This window comes from Lingula anatina, chromosome 5 (assembly GCF_051362555.1).
Source record: "Lingula anatina isolate TDL-2025a chromosome 5, LinAna3.0, whole genome shotgun sequence".
Classification (NCBI taxonomy): Eukaryota; Metazoa; Brachiopoda; class Lingulata; order Lingulida; family Lingulidae; genus Lingula; species Lingula anatina.
Genome location: NC_141771.1, coordinates 7,461,075 through 7,478,470, shown reverse-complemented (window position 1 = coordinate 7,478,470; position 17,396 = coordinate 7,461,075). Strand labels below are relative to the sequence as shown.

General features: G+C 37.1%; 2 protein-coding genes across 2 annotated transcripts; one reads left to right on the top strand and one right to left on the bottom strand.

The window, feature by feature from the left end:
* Positions 1 to 433: 433 nt before the first annotated feature.
* LOC106181130 (uncharacterized) lies at positions 434 to 5,096 on the bottom strand. Its single transcript, XM_013565428.2, has 6 exons — positions 4,337 to 5,096; positions 3,735 to 3,919; positions 3,143 to 3,337; positions 2,834 to 2,947; positions 2,358 to 2,496; positions 434 to 1,367 (listed from the first exon to the last, which is right to left on the bottom strand). Exons 1-6 carry the CDS (start codon positions 4,819 to 4,821, stop codon positions 1,184 to 1,186), a joined length of 1,302 nt encoding a protein of 433 aa, XP_013420882.2. The 5' UTR covers positions 4,822 to 5,096; the 3' UTR covers positions 434 to 1,183.
* Positions 5,097 to 5,345: 249 nt separating this feature from the next.
* LOC106181120 (uncharacterized) lies at positions 5,346 to 15,667 on the top strand. The gene is made up of 11 exons (XM_013565416.2): positions 5,346 to 5,695; positions 6,083 to 6,225; positions 6,866 to 7,093; positions 7,638 to 7,698; positions 7,879 to 7,980; positions 8,419 to 8,650; positions 9,133 to 9,289; positions 9,723 to 9,874; positions 10,141 to 11,669; positions 12,037 to 13,107; positions 13,448 to 15,667. Exons 1-11 carry the CDS (start codon positions 5,659 to 5,661, stop codon positions 14,734 to 14,736), a joined length of 5,001 nt encoding a protein of 1,666 aa, XP_013420870.2. The 5' UTR covers positions 5,346 to 5,658; the 3' UTR covers positions 14,737 to 15,667.
* The last annotated feature ends 1,729 nt before the right edge of the window (positions 15,668 to 17,396 follow it).

Sequence of the window (17,396 nt, the reverse complement as noted above, 5' to 3'; positions counted from 1 at the left end):
AAGAGTCGCTGATAATTGAAAGCTGGCAATGAATCGGTAGCTTTGGGCTTGGGTGAGGTACATTGTGTGGCCAGTCAAACAGTAGCATTTGAATTTTGCACAATATATGGTGCCAAGTAGGAAAACATGATTTTTAACCCTGAACAGGTTGACCATTGCAATGTCATGGAATTACAACTCCATTGGTTAGGATTTGTAATAACAGTCTTTTCAAATAGAACATACTAAGCAGTATTTAAAAAAATAATAAAAGGGGCAGGGGTAGAGAGTAGATGGTGTTTTTAGGATTTTCAATGGTGGATGTCACACTGCACATGCCCTACTGTAGGATGGGTGATAACACCCCCCCCCCCCCCCCCCCCCCCCCCCCCCCCGCATTAACAACTCTAGCATAATTGACAGAAAATGTATTAATCAATCATAACTAATAAAATAAAAATCTGAAGTGGAATAAACCATCCATAACTTCATTTATTTGTCTAAAATAATATTTGAAATTATGCGCTTTATTTATATCATACAGACTAAATATTCAAGTTCTTGGATATTACTTTAGGAACCCTGCTTTTGATACATTAAGAAATATTGCAGAAATAAAATATAAAGAAGTGCATTTTTTGCAAAATTAATTTGGCACAAAAATGTAACTTAATTAAAAAAAAAACTTAAAAGATGACAACTTATAAGTGTGTAAACAGAACAATTACAGTTCATACATATGAAGTTCTATGTTTCCTTTCCATCAATATAAATCCTCATAAATAAAATATTTATAATAAATGCTTAGGCAAATCAATACCCCTTTCCCTGCAGCACTAAATTCTGCATAATAATGCTTTCATTTGGTACTTTTTCTGAGATGATATGCATTATAAAAACACCAGGTGTGTTTGTGTTTTTTTGTCTTATGTCCAGGAATGTGTACTTTTCATTTATATATTTAAAAAAACTCTAAAAATCATAAACCACAAATTAACAGCTACATTGAAGTACAGATCACAAATTAACACACACACACATATATATATATACACAAAAATTTTCACATTATTTCAAGACTATTGGTGTCAACAGATGAATTACCATGACTATAATGGTACTTATAATATAACAAAGTATAATTATTCAAAAATTAGTCTATAAATTATTTCAACTGGATGTCTAAAAATCTTGCAGTTCAAAATCAAATTAAGATGTGCTTCTGTCGCTCATATTCTAACACATGTTCAAAGTTCCACTCATCGTACCAGCGACAGCTACCCTGCTCATACTCATCACATGTCACGCGTGGTGTGCCAGGCGCCCGTGCGGGGAGGGGAGGTTCTGGGGGTCTCTTCCCCAGGGAGTAAAAGCTCTTGTAGTAATACCTGTTTCAAAGTAAAATTTCACGTGAAATTTGTGTTCTATTGAGTGGATAAGAAAAGGCCCAAACTTGCAGTAAAACCTGTTGCAATGCAATGAGAGAATTGTATAATACTAGATGGTTAAAAAATCAAATTTTCATTACCTTAAAAGATGCACATTATAATTCAATGGATTACAAAATGTCCAAGACAAATTTTAGTTTTTCAAAGACTGTCCATAATTCAATGAAACTTCACACATTGCTATCCCACAGTAATACTCAGGCATTTTAAAAAGGTTTGGACTCAGATTTAGTAACTTTGTTTTCATGCCATTCCCCTAATAATATATTGCATAACTAGCAAAGCGCTTGGAGAGTGCAAACCTCTGCTAATGCAGCTAATTTTTCTTCATTATAAATTGATTACTTAATCAACTGATGAATCACCTATAAAAATTAATCAATCTAAATAAGCATATTTCTGTCTTTTTCAAAATCCATCCACAACCTTTTTTCCGTAATGTTGATTAAAAAAAAAAAAAAAAAAAAAAAAAAGCAGACAGAGAAACCAGCACCTGCAAAAACATTACTTTCTTGGCAGAGATAAAATTAAATCACAGGCTGCATTCACATCGAGTTGAGCCATGACTCTACAAAGCCACGAACTAAATATGGTGGAGGTACATGAAAGGAAAACCGCCTAATCTTTTAATAGTCTCTCTGCCTCTCATACGCCTCCCCATGCATCGTCCCTGCGGGGGTACAGTCATTACATCTCGGCTCCATTGGGATGACACATGGGGAGGCGTGTGAGAGGTGGAGAGCCTATGAAAAGATTAGGCGGTTTTCCTTTCATGTACATCTGCCATGTTTAGTTCGTGGCTTTGTAGAGCCATGGCTCAACTCGATGTGAATGCGGCCACAGTCCATAAACATGATAAGATTTTAGAAGTATTATCTATTATCTAATAATAATAATAATAATAATAATAATAATAATGGTGGCACTCACCATCTCTGAAGTATATACTTGTGACCATCCTCTACTATGGCTGCGTCATGGATACTGAGGGGGTCACAGTTACCCTTAGTGTCCATGTTGGTCCACACCAATGCTCGACCTTTCTTGGGACGCACCCAAATCCCCAACTCTGGAACATGTTAAAATATATTCTAACAGAACAAGAATAATACAGTACTCAAATTGCTATTACTCAAAACAATACAATTAGATTTAATAAGACAATAAAACAATAAAACTCAATGCTGATGACAGCTAACAATCTTAATGAAATTCTGTAACCAAACAGTAATCTTTTCTGTTTGGAATCTTTAAGTGTTTTACACAACTCCTGTCACAAAATTCTTATTTAAAATGTAAGGGTTGAAAGCAACAGTTTTAGTAAATCACTTATCACACTCATGCACTCATCTTAACCAGATGAAACATACACAAGTACTAAGTCATCTTAATTGGCACTTTATTACCTGGAAATTTTGTCTCTCCTCCCTTTTCCACATCTTGCAAATATACTAATATCGTTGCAAATCTGTCCCTCTTTTCTTGACTGCCAACTAAACAATCTGTGTGCTTTTTATACCCTGTGGGGATCATTAAAATAAGGATTAGAAATTTCAAAGTATTATTGTTGGATTGCAGAACATGTTTTTTGCCTTTTCTGATCTTCAAATTGAACATCACCTGAAATGAAGACATTTATATTGCAAAAGATGACATAAATCATAAATGTCTCAAAAATCTGCTTGAAACAAAAGCATTCATATGCACATACTCACCTACTCCAAGTGGATAAGAGGTTATTTGAAATTTTCCTCCATTTTCTTTCTTCAAAGCTGTGGCCTGCTCCACACGGTGCTCAAACACCTTGGAAAACTTGCTCTCCCCTGGGTAGAACGCTGTGCTGAAGCTCCAGTTGCCTTTAGTAAACGCCTTGAAGTCTCGTGAAAAGCTCTCATTCAAACATGTTGTTCCTGTGAATTGTAAAAGAATTCCACGGATTAACTGACAAAAACCTTCTCCTGGCAAAGGTGGATGAAAACGTATGCATGCATTAAAGTATAAATTATTCTTACATCTAACGATGTGCCATGAATCAATTAAATGTCCCTATGGTATCACAATAAGCTATTTTAATGTCTGTTCTGTGAGACAGTGAGATGCTGTAAACAATGGTATTATGGTTCATGTTCTGTATCACAACTCATTCAGGAGCATACATGTGCATGCTTAATGACCTGTGATATACATGTGGCAACCATGCAACCCGAGTTTTAAAGACAGAAAGAGGAGGCATACAATAAGTATAGTGCTAGAATGACGACTTTCTAGATAGTGCCCTTAAAAACTTAGGGTGCTGTCTAATGTTACCAGAAGTGAAATCCTTGGGGGAAACTTTGATTTTCTTCTTGGCATCTTTCAGGTGTCTTCGCAGTGTGGTGATACTGTCAAAACAAACAATGGGGTCCACCGTAGCAGCAGCCACATGACTGTCATGTGCTTTACGTAGACCGTCACATTCCGCTTCTGATAGGAAATCATTGAATAAGTAGACCCTGGAATAATTAATGTACTAGTAGTAGTTTAAAGAGTAGTTTAAAGACAAAGAGTGATTGACCTTAATGCAAATAATTAGTTGGAATTTACTTGGTACTGTAACAGTTATTTCCCCTTTATCATCAGTACCTTAAATGGATTTCCAAAACACTTGTGAAAGTTTTTGCATTCTTTTTCTGTTTTTAAGCCCCTCTTGTAAAGGATATATAGAGACTGGTAAATTTCACATACAATGATAAAAATTAGAAAATAAGTAAAGTTTTGTTACTGTCGACTAAAATTTGTGTGAATTTAAATTTCGTCTGTTTCCATTGGCAGATTCAGGGAGCCCATGCCCCAACCATGACCACATAAATAACTAAAAGGGTAAAAAATATTGTGATTAAAACATTCTCAGGCTGACAAACTGTACTAACTTCACAGTGCTATTGGTGGTCTTCTGATGTAACAACTCTACTGGGGGTATACGCCGACCATCAGCAAATATCTTCTTGGCAACAAGTGCGTCTAAAATTGTTGGTTTAAAATTTTTTACTTCATCTGGTAGCTGATCCTGACTTGGTGCTTTAGAGGTCTTTGAGCTTGACTGGGTCTGAGACTTAGGTGAGATACTTTGTCCATTGCTTGAACTCGGTTGGGGTTTGCTTTTTTTCACTTCTGCTGTTTCATCAGTCTTTTCATTTTGGACGCTTTTCAGGGTACCAATGAATGAAGAAACATATGGCTGTAAAATCAGTCCTAAAATGATACACAGTCCTAGTGAAAACATCACATATTTCGCCTTTTGGTCCCCTGTGTCAGATATGTTTGTTTTGTTTTTGGAGGAAGGAGTCGACTGTGTTTCCTGGCGCTGCTTTTGTCTTCCGTCAGCTTTTCCACGTCTCTGAACAGATTTCGCCATAACTGTTACAAAATAATTTTGCAAAAGAGAATGTCCCTTGTCTTTGCCTTTCCTCTGAGATATGTGAGAATAGAAGCATGTGTAGACTCATGCTTATCTGCTCCCTCCCTTTGACCTAATTAAATGACCTATTTTGTCACGTGACCATTTTCAGTAAACTCTAAAGCACAACCAAGCAGTCAAACAGCAAAAGCTTACTAGTAACTTTCTTCAACACTTTTACTCGGTCACCAAGGTAAAGCATGTACAAAACCTACAGCAATATAATTTTTAATGACCTTTAAACGTTTTAACGCACGTTTTGAATTTGCCCCTCTCCAGAATTAAGACTGTGGGCTTTCTGGTTTTGACGCGACCTCTATAAAATTAAATTTTGGATGCGGTCCTAGTGCCATAAAATAAACAAAATTAAATATGTGGTATATTTTAAATTATAAACATTCGATATTTCTGAATATTATTTATAATTTTTTAGCTATTTCTTATTTTATTTAGTTTGCGTATGACCAAATATAATCATATTTTCGACTTGGCTGCAGAGCCACTGGCGCCAACAATGCAAATGGAGTCGAACAGTAGCGAGATCAAATCTGTAAAAACGAGCCATGTTTGAGAGAACTAGCAAAAATCTAGCTAATCGCTACCGAAACTGGGTTAAACGTCATTTATTCTACTATGTGTAGAGCTTGAATACACAACAGGTTTTGCTATGTCGCTGGGTTTTAAACTAAACGGGAGGTGTCCCAAGTAAGTTGTTGATTGTTTTTGTTCGAGGACCCCCATCCGCCCTAGGCCTGCAGAATGAAGAAGTGAAAATCACCAAAATTTGTCATTAAAATGAAATCAAAAGGTGGAAATTCGACGAAACCTAAAGGTAATGTGGCATTAGAATTCTTTTTCATTTTTAAATATCGTAATCGATGAAGTTGTGATTTGTTTAAAATTAAAAGGAAAGCGTAAGTTATGTAATTATTGAACGTGGCTTTCGATTAGTAGTACTTGTATATTATGTATTTACAATATTTCCTCGTAAATGATTTGGACATTCTGCGGTAATGTTAAGGCATACTAAACTTACGTTTTTCTAATATGGCACCAAGTACATTAATTAGGTAGTACGCCAGTAGTGAGGAAACTATGTACTTAATTTTGCATCATTCCCCTTTCAAATCTCTGCTGTTGAATATCTTTCTACATTCAGTTTTGGTTGTTTCCCCTCCTTATTCCTGACAAGGTATTGATTTATATGCCCCTATTTCAGATTGTGATACTGGACAGAAAGCTGACTCTCTGAAACCATTGAGGGGCAAAAGTTTCTATCTTCACCTCACCAACTACACAGGGTCCAAACAATACAAAGGAAAGCTGAGGAATTTGAAAGAGGATCTCATCAAGCATGGGGCTGTGAGTTGTGTTATATCAATAATTAATATGAAATATTTTCTGTTTAAAAAAATAATCAGAATTTGTGAAAAGGAATTGAGGTTCATTTTGCCCCTTCGCGTTTCTTTAAGTATTTAGAAAATTGTATGAATACATCTTGTACACAATAAAATTTAGAATATGTGATGTGTCATGTTGGGGCATTAACCCATATTTATTTTGCTTTTAAAAATAGACATGATCATAATGCCATGTGATATTATAACTGGGATTTTTGGTTCCAAAAAATTATTAAAAAGTTAACCTTATTTTTATCAGTGAAGTATCACTTATTTTGCCAATATTTGGAACAGTTATATATAATCCACTAAGTAATGTGTTGTTTCAGTTGGTATTGGTAATCACATAGTCATTTAACAACAATCATTTAATTCCAGCCAATAGCTCTGTATCAACTTTGATAGAACCAACAATTGCCCCTATATTTTTATTAAGATATCTCATATTGTTACTTTTTAGTTGTATTTCACTTTAAATTAGTGAAAGTATGCCATTTTGATTATAGATATGTGAGCATTTATTTATTTATTTATTTATTTATTATTTTTTAAAGGCAAATCCAGTGATTACTAATTTTAAATATTTGTTTTGGAAATTGTAGAGACTAGAAGAATTCCTGAGCAAAGACATCAAGTACCTAGTCACCAACCAGCTGACCGCCAGGGAGTGCAGAGACAATGACCACTCCGCAGTTTCTACCCCCAGTCCATTCAACCTGGCGTCCCCAGGGGTGGAGTCCCCCCAGACCAATTCCCCTGCCCAGGGGGACGCTGAGAAGACGCTGTCCAGAGGGAAGAAGATTGTCCAGCAGGCAGCTAAAGGGTCCAGGGTGAGTGGTCAGCCTTTACATGTTGGGGCTAGAAATAGCCACTGTATAAGACCAGTTTGAGAGAATGACAGTGATTCTGTTGATATGGACAAGATTCTGTCTTCTTTTAGCTGAATAATTTCCTCTGTACAATGTGTGAATGAGGGCGGGGAAAGGACCTGGTTTTTGTATGATATGATTACATCATGATAATATTGGGGGGGGGGGTTCTTCCCTGTTTTACAACTTCTCTTGTCACATCCCTATACCAGCTAAGTCAAGAACTTTGAATCTGAGGTAGCATTTCAAAGCCAATTTGTCAAAACTCAACTGAGCATGCCCCATGCCCCCAGCATGGCGAGCGCCTGACCCACACCACAATCACTCTCCCCCACCTTATAATTTTGAATTGTGGAGAACACTGGGTTTTCTGTTGTTTGTCGCTTAAATTTAAAAGTACAGATAATTAATGTTTTTGTGGTTCAGGATTAGCCTTTATCTGTAGGACTTTATTATCATATTAAAAGAATAAAAAATGGAAAAAGTATTTATCTTTTTTTTTCAGGGGACCAGCAATATTCTTGCAAATGCCAAAAAGTTTGGAGTTCGAATCATTCACATCTCAAGTAAGTTTCAGAGAGTCTAATAAAATAGTGGATAAATCCCCATGAATAACAGTTTGTAAAATGTTGATAATTTTTTTTTTTTTACAGTGGATTACATTTATCATATTCCATAATTAACTGGACTGTATTTTTACATATTGATTTTTTGTCATTTGATTGGAGTTTCATTTGTTATGTTAGCTGTAGAGAAATGGTTGGCAGAAAAAGGAACTATGGGGGAAACTAGCAAATGTAAAAAAGTCGCCAAAACTCAAGATGATACTCCTTCCAAATTTAGAGCAGGTATAAGTTGGTTATGTATAACGTTTTGATTTTGTAAAGAAAGAAAAAAAATGAAACAAATGAAGTAAATTCAAGTGGACTTATTAATATATGAACACACATAATTATTATATGAAAATGTAATGTTCTTGATGGAGTTTAAAAACATAAAAATATAAATGGAACCATTTGTGAAAAATGCCACTTATTAATAAATTTAGACATAATCAAGCCTGGGAAATCTTAATGCTGTGCTTAAAAAGTAAATTGCAGCAACATTTAAATGTGAATGAGTATTTAGACTGATGGCGTCTATGGTTGAAATACAAATATTGATATTTATTTGTTCTTCTGTGAGTTTGGTCTTGTGAAAAACCTTCTTTATCTTAACCCTGACATTCTCATGAAATAGATTTCTAGATTATTTTTAGGTTAATGGGATATCAAATCTGATTTCAGAGAAGAAACAGCTTGGTGGCCAGTCCTTGAAGTTTGAAGCCAGAAACCAGCATTACAAGCCTGTGTACAAAGAATTTGACACGTGGCCCATCTTGAATTTAGCCTCACCTGGTGGCACGTGTCCATTTGATAATGAGGCTATAGGTGCTGCGCCTGAACCAAGGGCTGAGGGCGGCCAGGAACAAGAGGAGGTTGATGAACAAAATACAGGAGGAACGCCGCAAAGACGAGGGTGAGTGAAGTGTAAAGGACTAAATAATTATATTGTAACTGGTGAAAGGTTGTTTCATAAAGAATGTGAAACTTGAGTGATACAAATTTGGTGGAATATTTGCATATTTGTTATCTGCTCTATTTGTATCATTGTCTTATACTTAAGTGCCCTACTATAAGGAAAAAAGTCAACTGTTATTATAAATTTTTATGCAACAGGTTTTCACATATTTCACAAAATGTGTGTTTGTCATGAGTGAGTCTGTAATGTTGATCGGTTACTTGGTCAGCTATTTACAGTCATTCGAATCAAAAATATATGGTCAAAAAATTTCATAAGACATCCATTGTATTTGAAAATATAGGCTGTCTTTTGAGGCCCGTGGCTGTCCAAATGATAGCTAGATGGCTCTCTGGAGAAAGTCTTGTTTCCAGTTCATTTCTCTAATATTATAAGAAGTATCATTTCCAGTTCATGACATTTGTTTTTATCCTATCCAGGCAGGGGTCAGGCAAGGCTAAGGCAGGCACATCTGATGCCATGAATACACTGGTGACTGCTGGCGAGCTGAAGAGAATGAAGGAAGCCAAAAGAAAGGCAGATGCCAAGAAAGGATACTGTGAAATGTGCAAGCTCCATTATAATAACATTGATAAGGTGGGTGCATACCACTGTTGGGTATATCCATTTCTACTACAAGTAAACCCAACATGTACTTTTCAAAGGTGTACAGTGCACATTTTAAATTTGCCAAAAGACATATTTCCTTTATATATATCCTGAAAATCAACTTATCATTATCATTTTAGACCTTAAATGATAATACTTCTAATGCATAAACTAGCCAATTATAACTCAAATTATTATCCCAGTCAAATTTTGTAGATGACATTTTTTTTTGCTTTGTTATTGGCTGAAAATTATGAACATTGCACAATTTGAATGTTCCACTTGAATATGCAACTCATATTTTATAGCCTCATACTGAGGTATGGAGAGAGAGTCTTCTGTGACTATTTATATCTAAGTACTCATTGAAAAGAATCTTGAAATATGAAGCTGATGGTTCATTGTCTCCTTCTTTCCCCAGCACGTAGCCTCCAAGGAGCACAAACGCACCTACGAGGACAACCAGAGTCCGTGGAGAAATCTGGATTTGTTGATCAGTCGAGGGCCAAACATGGATCGTTTCTTGAGAGACGTGCAGGACTACCATCCGTTACACTTACAGGAGGCCCAGAGGTAAGTGCGACAGGAACAGCCCCCTGTTAGTGTCTCAATGTATGAAATATATAAGCAAACAATAATGGTGATGGCCAATATGTTCAGCTAAAAGAGTTAACAGTTTCTGTGTCTCCCAGGCCGCACAAAGACCACACCCTCATCTCTTACGATCAATATTGTACCTTTTCCATTGGTCATACCAAACATACGAAACCAGTGGAATTTTGAACACCTTAGGCTTAGTATTGTTCAAAATACTCATTATTTTTGTCTTTCTATTGCAGCAGTGAAGGGGAGGAAGTTGAACTGTTGACACCAGAAAAGAGGGCACCACCAGCAGCAGGAAGGACATCCAAGGCCTCAAATTCTCAGAGACCTGTGGCAGGCAAAGATGCAAAGTCTGCAGAAACTGTAAGCCCAGCACAAACCAGCACCACGAAGGGAAAGAAAGCTCTGTTCAAATCAAAGCCTGCTTCAACAGCACCTAAAAGTGGAGAACAGCAAGGACAGAGCAACCTGAGAAGTTTAAAGACCAAGCAGCTGCTGGAGCCAGTGCCTGTGTCAGAGAAGGCTTCTGACCCAGACCTTAATATTATTGAAGTTGAACAGGTCGCAGACCTTCCCCAAGAGGTCATTGACCTTGGACTGGAGGTCGTTGACCTTGAAGAGAGCAATGAAAGATGTGGCAGTGTGGAAGGAAGGACGATGAGAAGGACTAAAGAAAAGTTGGTTAAAGATAAAGATAAAAACCAAGGACTAGCTCAAACTGATGTAAACACTGTTGTGTGCTCAGAAAAGTCACCATTTGGTCAGGGAGTACAAAGCAGTTCTGTTCAAGTTCATAGTCAAGAAATAGAGGACAAAGTTCAAAAAGAAGTTGGTAATCGGGGTAAAACTAATGATCCTGATAGACTGTCACTGTCAAGGAAAAGGAAAAGACGAAGCTTGGAGACCTCTATAAACAATACTGCAACAGAAGCAGTGATTCCACTGCCAGCTGGTGGTGTAGATGATGTAGACAAGGCGGTGACCGTGTCAGAAAATATTGTTACTAATGGTATTAATCAGAGCACAGAAGTTGCTACTAAAAACAATGAAACTGTGTGTGATAAATCGCAAAGTGCTACGCCTGCCTTCAATGCGTCTTCGCCTGATGCCAAAAAAGAAACAGCAGACAGTAAGACAGGTGGAAAGAAGACAAACTCTGGCAATGATATAATCGTAATGCATGTCACCTCTACTCCAATTAGTAAGGAAACTTTACCCCTTCCTTGTAGAAGAACTGACTTGACTGGTGTGGGTAACAAAGACAAGAGTGTCTCGTTAGTGTCTGATCCCACCACTGCCGCCGTGGTGTCACCAATAAAATCAACAAGGGGCACTGGTAGGAAACGTAAACAAGCAGGTGTCGATTTGTTAGTGGAGACAGAGCCTGCTCAGTCAAGTGCAAATCTTTCCAAAAAATCTGTTAAATCCCAGAGAAGGACTAAAGGTGGCACTGTTGTTTCCCCTACTAAAGAGAACGAAAAACCTGCCGGGAGTAAAGTCAAGGAAGGTGGCGTGAAAAAGTCCAAAAAACTTGGCAAGAAGGAGGAAATGTTGAACAAGCGGAAAGTGAAGCTTAAAAAGACGTGGAGAGTCTTGAGTGATCGCAGCATGCAGAAGTTGTTCCAGAGTGAAATTGATGGTGAAGATTTTGCAGGTTTTAATGATTCTAATGATGCCATTCCGGAACTTCCAACTGATGTGTCGTATGTGGACCTCACGGAAATTGAGATTGACGAGAATTCTGAGATTGAGTGGATTTTGACTAGTAAGTATGAAGTTTGCGTTAGAGGCAGGTTATTTGAAGGTTTACCTTTATAAACTATTTTTTAGCTAGGGAAGATTTTTTTTATTTTCATCCACCTGCTCAGAGATCTAGGGCACTGTTTTAGAAAAAAAGGTAACGATGTAAAAAAAAAAAGGTCTTCACAAAGACTTGATGAACCAAGCCAACCAGATTGCATTTTGCAAATAATCTGAAAGCTGAAAGACTGCTTATCTTGCATCTTTGTTCTAAGAGTATTTAACAAGGTATCTCACATATACTACCCCAGCTGTGTGTTGTGCTAGTTACCATGAATTGCCTATATAAATGATCAATTGCTATCTCACCAGACACGATCTTGTCCTTTCAGATTATGAAGCAGAGAAACAAGACCATTATTTACGCAGTCTCAAGATGCATATTAACACCAGTCTGGACGACATCAACGAGCCCTCGGACTGGGCAGACCAGTGCTACCACTATCTTGAGGACAGCATCGAGAGAGGGAAAAAACAGCAAATTTCTCAGAAAAACTTGATGGTGATCCCACCACCAGAGAGGAAATCACCAAGGAAGAGTCCGATAAAAAGTCCAGTCAAGATGGTCACTACGAGGTTTCCACTTCGGACAACTGACCCTTACCGTCATGAAGAAGGCAAGACCGGGATTTATCAGTTACTAAAGGAAGTTTGTTGTCTGGAAAATATACAGCTGGAAAGAAGAAAGATGGAAAGACAGGATGTGAAAAGGAACGAAAAAGCCAGGGGTAGTCAAAACATAGGGAGTGACCATGGAGTCGTAAAGGGTGGAAACATGGTGGGAAAAAGGGAAAAAATAAAAAGTAACGGTTTTCAGACAAATAGAGCCAAAAACCAAGTTGCTTCCTCAACGACAGTGGCAGTCCGATGTCATCAGTCACAGACATCTTCAGTAAAGATGCACGGACAATCGCAAAGCAAAGCCAACAGCAGGCGGAATTCCGTCCAGGGCGCCCTTAAGTCCCATAATACTAACGAGTCGGGTGTCCATAAGAGGGGCACAGATGAGGAGAGTGTGCAAATCATAAAAGTGACCCGAAAAAATTCTACCTCCAAAGTGATTTTGATCGAAGTCCCTGGTTCAGAGGTGGACTCCGTGGAGGAGAAGACTGATGACATTCACCTTAGCATTGCTAAGCATGTGACACCGCTGGACAATGGACAGATTGGACAATCGGACCAAATTGAAGGCCAGAGTGGTGGTTTTGAACCAGCAAGTGACCATGTGGACACTCTTGTTGAGTCACAGGGGAAAGGTCTGGAACCTTCCAGTGAAATTATAGAGTTTAGTCCACCTCCGCTAAATACCTCTACGCCACTCAGGACTGAAATCACCTCAGCCCCTCTTCAGTCAGGGGCGACCAGACGTGTCAAGAAAGAGAGGCTAAGCAGGTCCAGAAAGAGTAAGTATTGTGGGAAGTTATACATCACAGTTATATTGCTAGTGCCTTTCCTTTGAATTTCAAAGAACTCAATTTTGTTAGAAGAAAGTATGATATTAGATAAATTTTAAGCAACTGAATTTTGTTAGAAAAAAGTATGATATTAAGATTTTTGACTGCTAGAAAATTCAATCAAAAAGAACAATAATTTTGAATAGTAATATCTTGTATTCATTTGCTAAGTGTGAAATCCCAAACAGAAAGTTGATATTTGTTGTTTTTAAAAAGATGGGCTGCCTAGTATATTGAATAGGTAATTATTATTTCATACAAAAACATGCTGATTATTGATATACTTCAGGCAGCAGAATAGAGGGCGCCTCAGTCAGGGATGAAGGAGAGGAAGAAAATCCGTCAAGATTGGTGACTTCGGGTCAAAATGTTACTAAAACTGACAATGGACAGTCCGTGTCAACTAAACGTGGGAAAGCTGCAAGGTCTAAAAGTCACTCATCCTTGCTGGTAACAGGAGAAAAGCAAGACGAGGTGATTTTCAAAAGAAGGCGCAGACGAAGTACGTCCTCTGTGGACTCCATTGCATCCACTATCCCAGAAATCAGTGCAGCTACAGCACAGCATGGAAACAAAGTGAGAAGGCGCTCCCTGGAAGTAAAAAATAAGGATGTGATTGATGATGCGTATGACATTCATGAAGAAGACTTTGAAATTCGTTTTAATTATGCAAGCCCCCAACGGAGACGAAAGGCATTCTGTTCTCTAAAAGCTACAGACCCCAATGTTGTGATCAGTCCAAGGAGGTCAAATTCAGCCATGAGTAAATCTAGGGGAAGTCTGAAAAATTCTGCCATGAACAGAAAGAGGAAGTCTTCTGGATTGAAGGGTAGGAAATTGTTTGCTGGAAAGTTAAGTGTGACTCCTTCCAATGGAGCAGAAACTGTGAGGAGAAATCTTCAGAAAAATCCTCTAAATGTATCCAAAAACTCTTGGGGAGATGATAATTGTCATACTCGACAGGAGTCAACAGAAAAGCCCAGAGTTTACAATTATAATGTATTTCAATCCAAAGCCTTCAGACGCTCAGTGAGCATGGCATTTGACACTTCTGTTGATCAGGCTGAGGCACAGACTCCAGTAAAACCAGATGTAGGTGGCAGGACAAGTAGGCGGCTGTGCAAGACGAGCCCATCAAAAAATGCCCAAAGTCCAAATTTTGGGGAAAGAAAATGGAAGAATTGGAAGTATTCCATGATGGTTCAGGGCAACATTTCGCCTAGTAAAACTTTAAAGATTCTCTCTGCGAGTCCCGTGAAAAGCCCTAACACTTTGCGCTGTAGAGAGGAGAGATCTGGGAAAGATTGTTTTGCTTCTCCTTCAAGTTGTGACATCTCTGGGGAAAGGTTTCTTAAAAATTGGAAATATGCCAAGATGACGCAGGGTTCGGTGTCTCCGACAAAAAGTGCTAAAATTATTTCAACCAGTCCGAATAGGCTGCAGAGGAGTCCTGGCAAAAAGAGGAACAGCCCACAAAAACGTGCAAACAGTGTTAGAAAACATGCTTTTGCAAGAGCTGACAGAGATTCTGTGAAACGGAAACTTTTGACGCAGGCTAATAAAGAGAAATGTCCCTAGCTGCTGAAGTTATTGATATGTTGACCAAAAATGACGTGTCAAATTATTGAAATTGGGAAGTAGTTTTCATGTGCAAATTGATTTTTAGAAGGGTGAAGCACTGACATGCATAATTTGAAGTATTAATTTATTCACATTAGAATGAAACCTATTTTTAATAACACTTGATTATTTTACCCCTTTAAATCACTCAAGATTTCAGTTCTGCATCAAACTTTTTTTAATGATTAACTTTATTATTGTTATTATGCATTTTAATATTGTTAAGATGTTAATTTTTTAAAATGACAGAACATTTTTCGACGTGTAAAGCAAAACTTGCATAAGTGTCTTTAGGGCTAGAATTTGGTCTCATATTAATTCATAAAATTAAATTTTATTGTCAAATTTACTTTACAAAAGTGTGAAGTTGTTTATTCTCACCTTTGTCAAATATGCAAAACTTTCTGTAGTTGGCCATCAGGAAGGGAGAATTAATGGCAATATAAAAAATATTCAAATACTTCAATATGTCAAACTCCAAGTACAAACACTATTTTTATGACAGCTGTGAATATTAAATGGTGGAATTGTAGAGTTTTTTAAATTCAAAACAGAACATACTTTGAAGAAATTAAAATGCCAGACGTCTTAACATGGAGATGGGAGGTCCAGACGATTAATTCTTGTTGTGCTGTCGTGTTAATTTTTATAAAGTGCAAAGATGTACACTGTGTGATAAACGAAGTGCTTTATCAGCGTATTTCACATAGAAGTGATAAATTAATTGCAAAGTAAAGGATTTTGTATTTTTTGTTTCACCACACAACTTGTGTACCAGGCAACATGGATATGCGCCTTTTGAAAAAAGCAATACAAGAATATGCATAATGTGAGGGTTTTTTTCGTTACATTTTTTATTTCATTTTAAGAATATAAAAGACAAGTTATATTCTTTGTATAGTGCTTTCTGTACAACGATTCATATGTAACAGTATTAACATAAGGGTCATTTATTCTGTTTAAAAATGAAAGTTCAAAATCTATGCCCCATGAAGAACTGCAAGTAGCAAAAATGTACAAAGAACATCAGTTACAACAAGAGAGAGAAAGGACATGAAAAAAATCTAATACTGGATTTTTGAAGTAATAATGTAGGCATTGGTCAGCGATAGACATAGCAACTGGATTAATACATTGACAGATTTAATAATATATTTTCCTCTTATGTGATATCAGTTTCCCATAACTAATAATTTATAATTTTGTGATAAAAAATGCATTCTGACTAAAATGAATAACAAGGTGCAAAAGTAATAGTAACTAGAGGATCAGAGAGGCGATACCGCCTCCTGGTATTGTACCACCAGCTGGAGTAAGCACATTCGTATGGGAAGGAAAAAGAAGGGGGAGGGGTTGACAAGCTGTATAAAATGCAGTAAACAAGGGTTATCATTTTACATAGATAATTTTTTTTTTAAATCAGGTGGGCAAAAGTAAAAGGTCAAATACAAGGATGTAGTATCATTGTGAATGTAGGATTTCCTCACTAACTGTGATGGAAACAATATTTGAAATTTTGTTTATATTTGGGTTAAACCGTGCTGCCTTTTATTCTGTAGTTGATATTGGCCTACATGGGCAACATCGTATATTCTTTATTTTTGTGCTTGTTTGTATCATATATATTAATGAAAATTTAAAAATGGGTTGATGCAGCTGTTTTGACATTTAAAATAATTAGAATATCAAAACTGGGAGAGAAATTATAATTTAGGAAATTGAATCCACCCAAAAAGTGAAAAGCTTGTTTGGGTAGTGCTGAAAAAAAAAAGATAAACAACAAAATATAGTTGAATCTGCGTGATGCGCCAAAATCCTTGGCAACGAATGCCTTGACGACCCGGAAGAAAGGCATCGAAAGCCCTATTGACAAGCACAGTTTTTAGTTTTACTACAATAACAGCTGTTTTAGTGGTGAAATGCAGTATAATATATTTCCGTGTGTTGTTTAGAATGTATTTCTTGCGGAATTTTGAATCTCAAAGGAAGAGTTATTATTGCTTTAAATGTACACATGTACAGCTGACCAAATGGGTACTAATGTCAAACTAATCATGCATTAAAGCAAGTATATCTATATATAACTGCTGCATATATATATATATATGCAGGCAATCAGTTGGCTTTTGTGGAAAAAAAACTGCCTATTCATGCATCTGTAGGGTGGGAAAATTTGCAAACTATAGTTCATGGTGAAAAATAGGTCAAAGGTCAATTTCAAAGTAAAAGTTTCCCAGTATATAACTTCCTATTCAAGATCAATAGCAACTATTGCCAGTTTTGGAGATATAAGGGAGGGATTTTTTTTTAGTGCAGTTCATTATGAAAAGTAGGTCACAGATCAATTTGAAGGTCAGAGTTAGACTGCCAGTGAAAAGAAGGTCAAAGGCTAATTTCCAAGTTACAGTAAGACCCCATTTCCACAGATTATAGATCGATCTATCCCCATGGGGAGTCTCACTAGATTACTGTCAGCATAGCTGGCTTAAATGCCTGTCCTGCCTACTAAAAGCTGTAAGGGAATAATTAAATTCCGTGTGCGGTCGGCTAACTGCAGGGAGTTAGGTCGATCAAGTAAGATCGATCTTAATCTCTGGGAATGCGCTCTAAGATTGTCA

Bases quoted from the DNA above. Each gene is read 5' to 3' on its own strand.
- LOC106181130 (XM_013565428.2), bottom strand. From the start codon at position 4,821: ATGGCGAAATCTGTTCAGAGACGTGGAAAAGCTGACGGAAGACAAAAG. The intron at 3,338-3,734 runs GTAACATTAGAC...TACAATTCACAG, and splicing joins CCCCAAGGATTTCACTTCTG to GAACAACATGTTTGAATGAG. The intron at 2,497-2,833 runs GTAATAAAGTGC...AACATGTTCCAG, and splicing joins AGGAGAGACAAAATTTCCAG to AGTTGGGGATTTGGGTGCGT.
- LOC106181120 (XM_013565416.2), top strand. From the start codon at position 5,659: ATGAAATCAAAAGGTGGAAATTCGACGAAACCTAAAG. The intron at 9,875-10,140 runs GTAAGTGCGACA...TTTCTATTGCAG, and splicing joins CACTTACAGGAGGCCCAGAG to CAGTGAAGGGGAGGAAGTTG. The intron at 13,108-13,447 runs GTAAGTATTGTG...GATATACTTCAG, and splicing joins GCTAAGCAGGTCCAGAAAGA to GCAGCAGAATAGAGGGCGCC.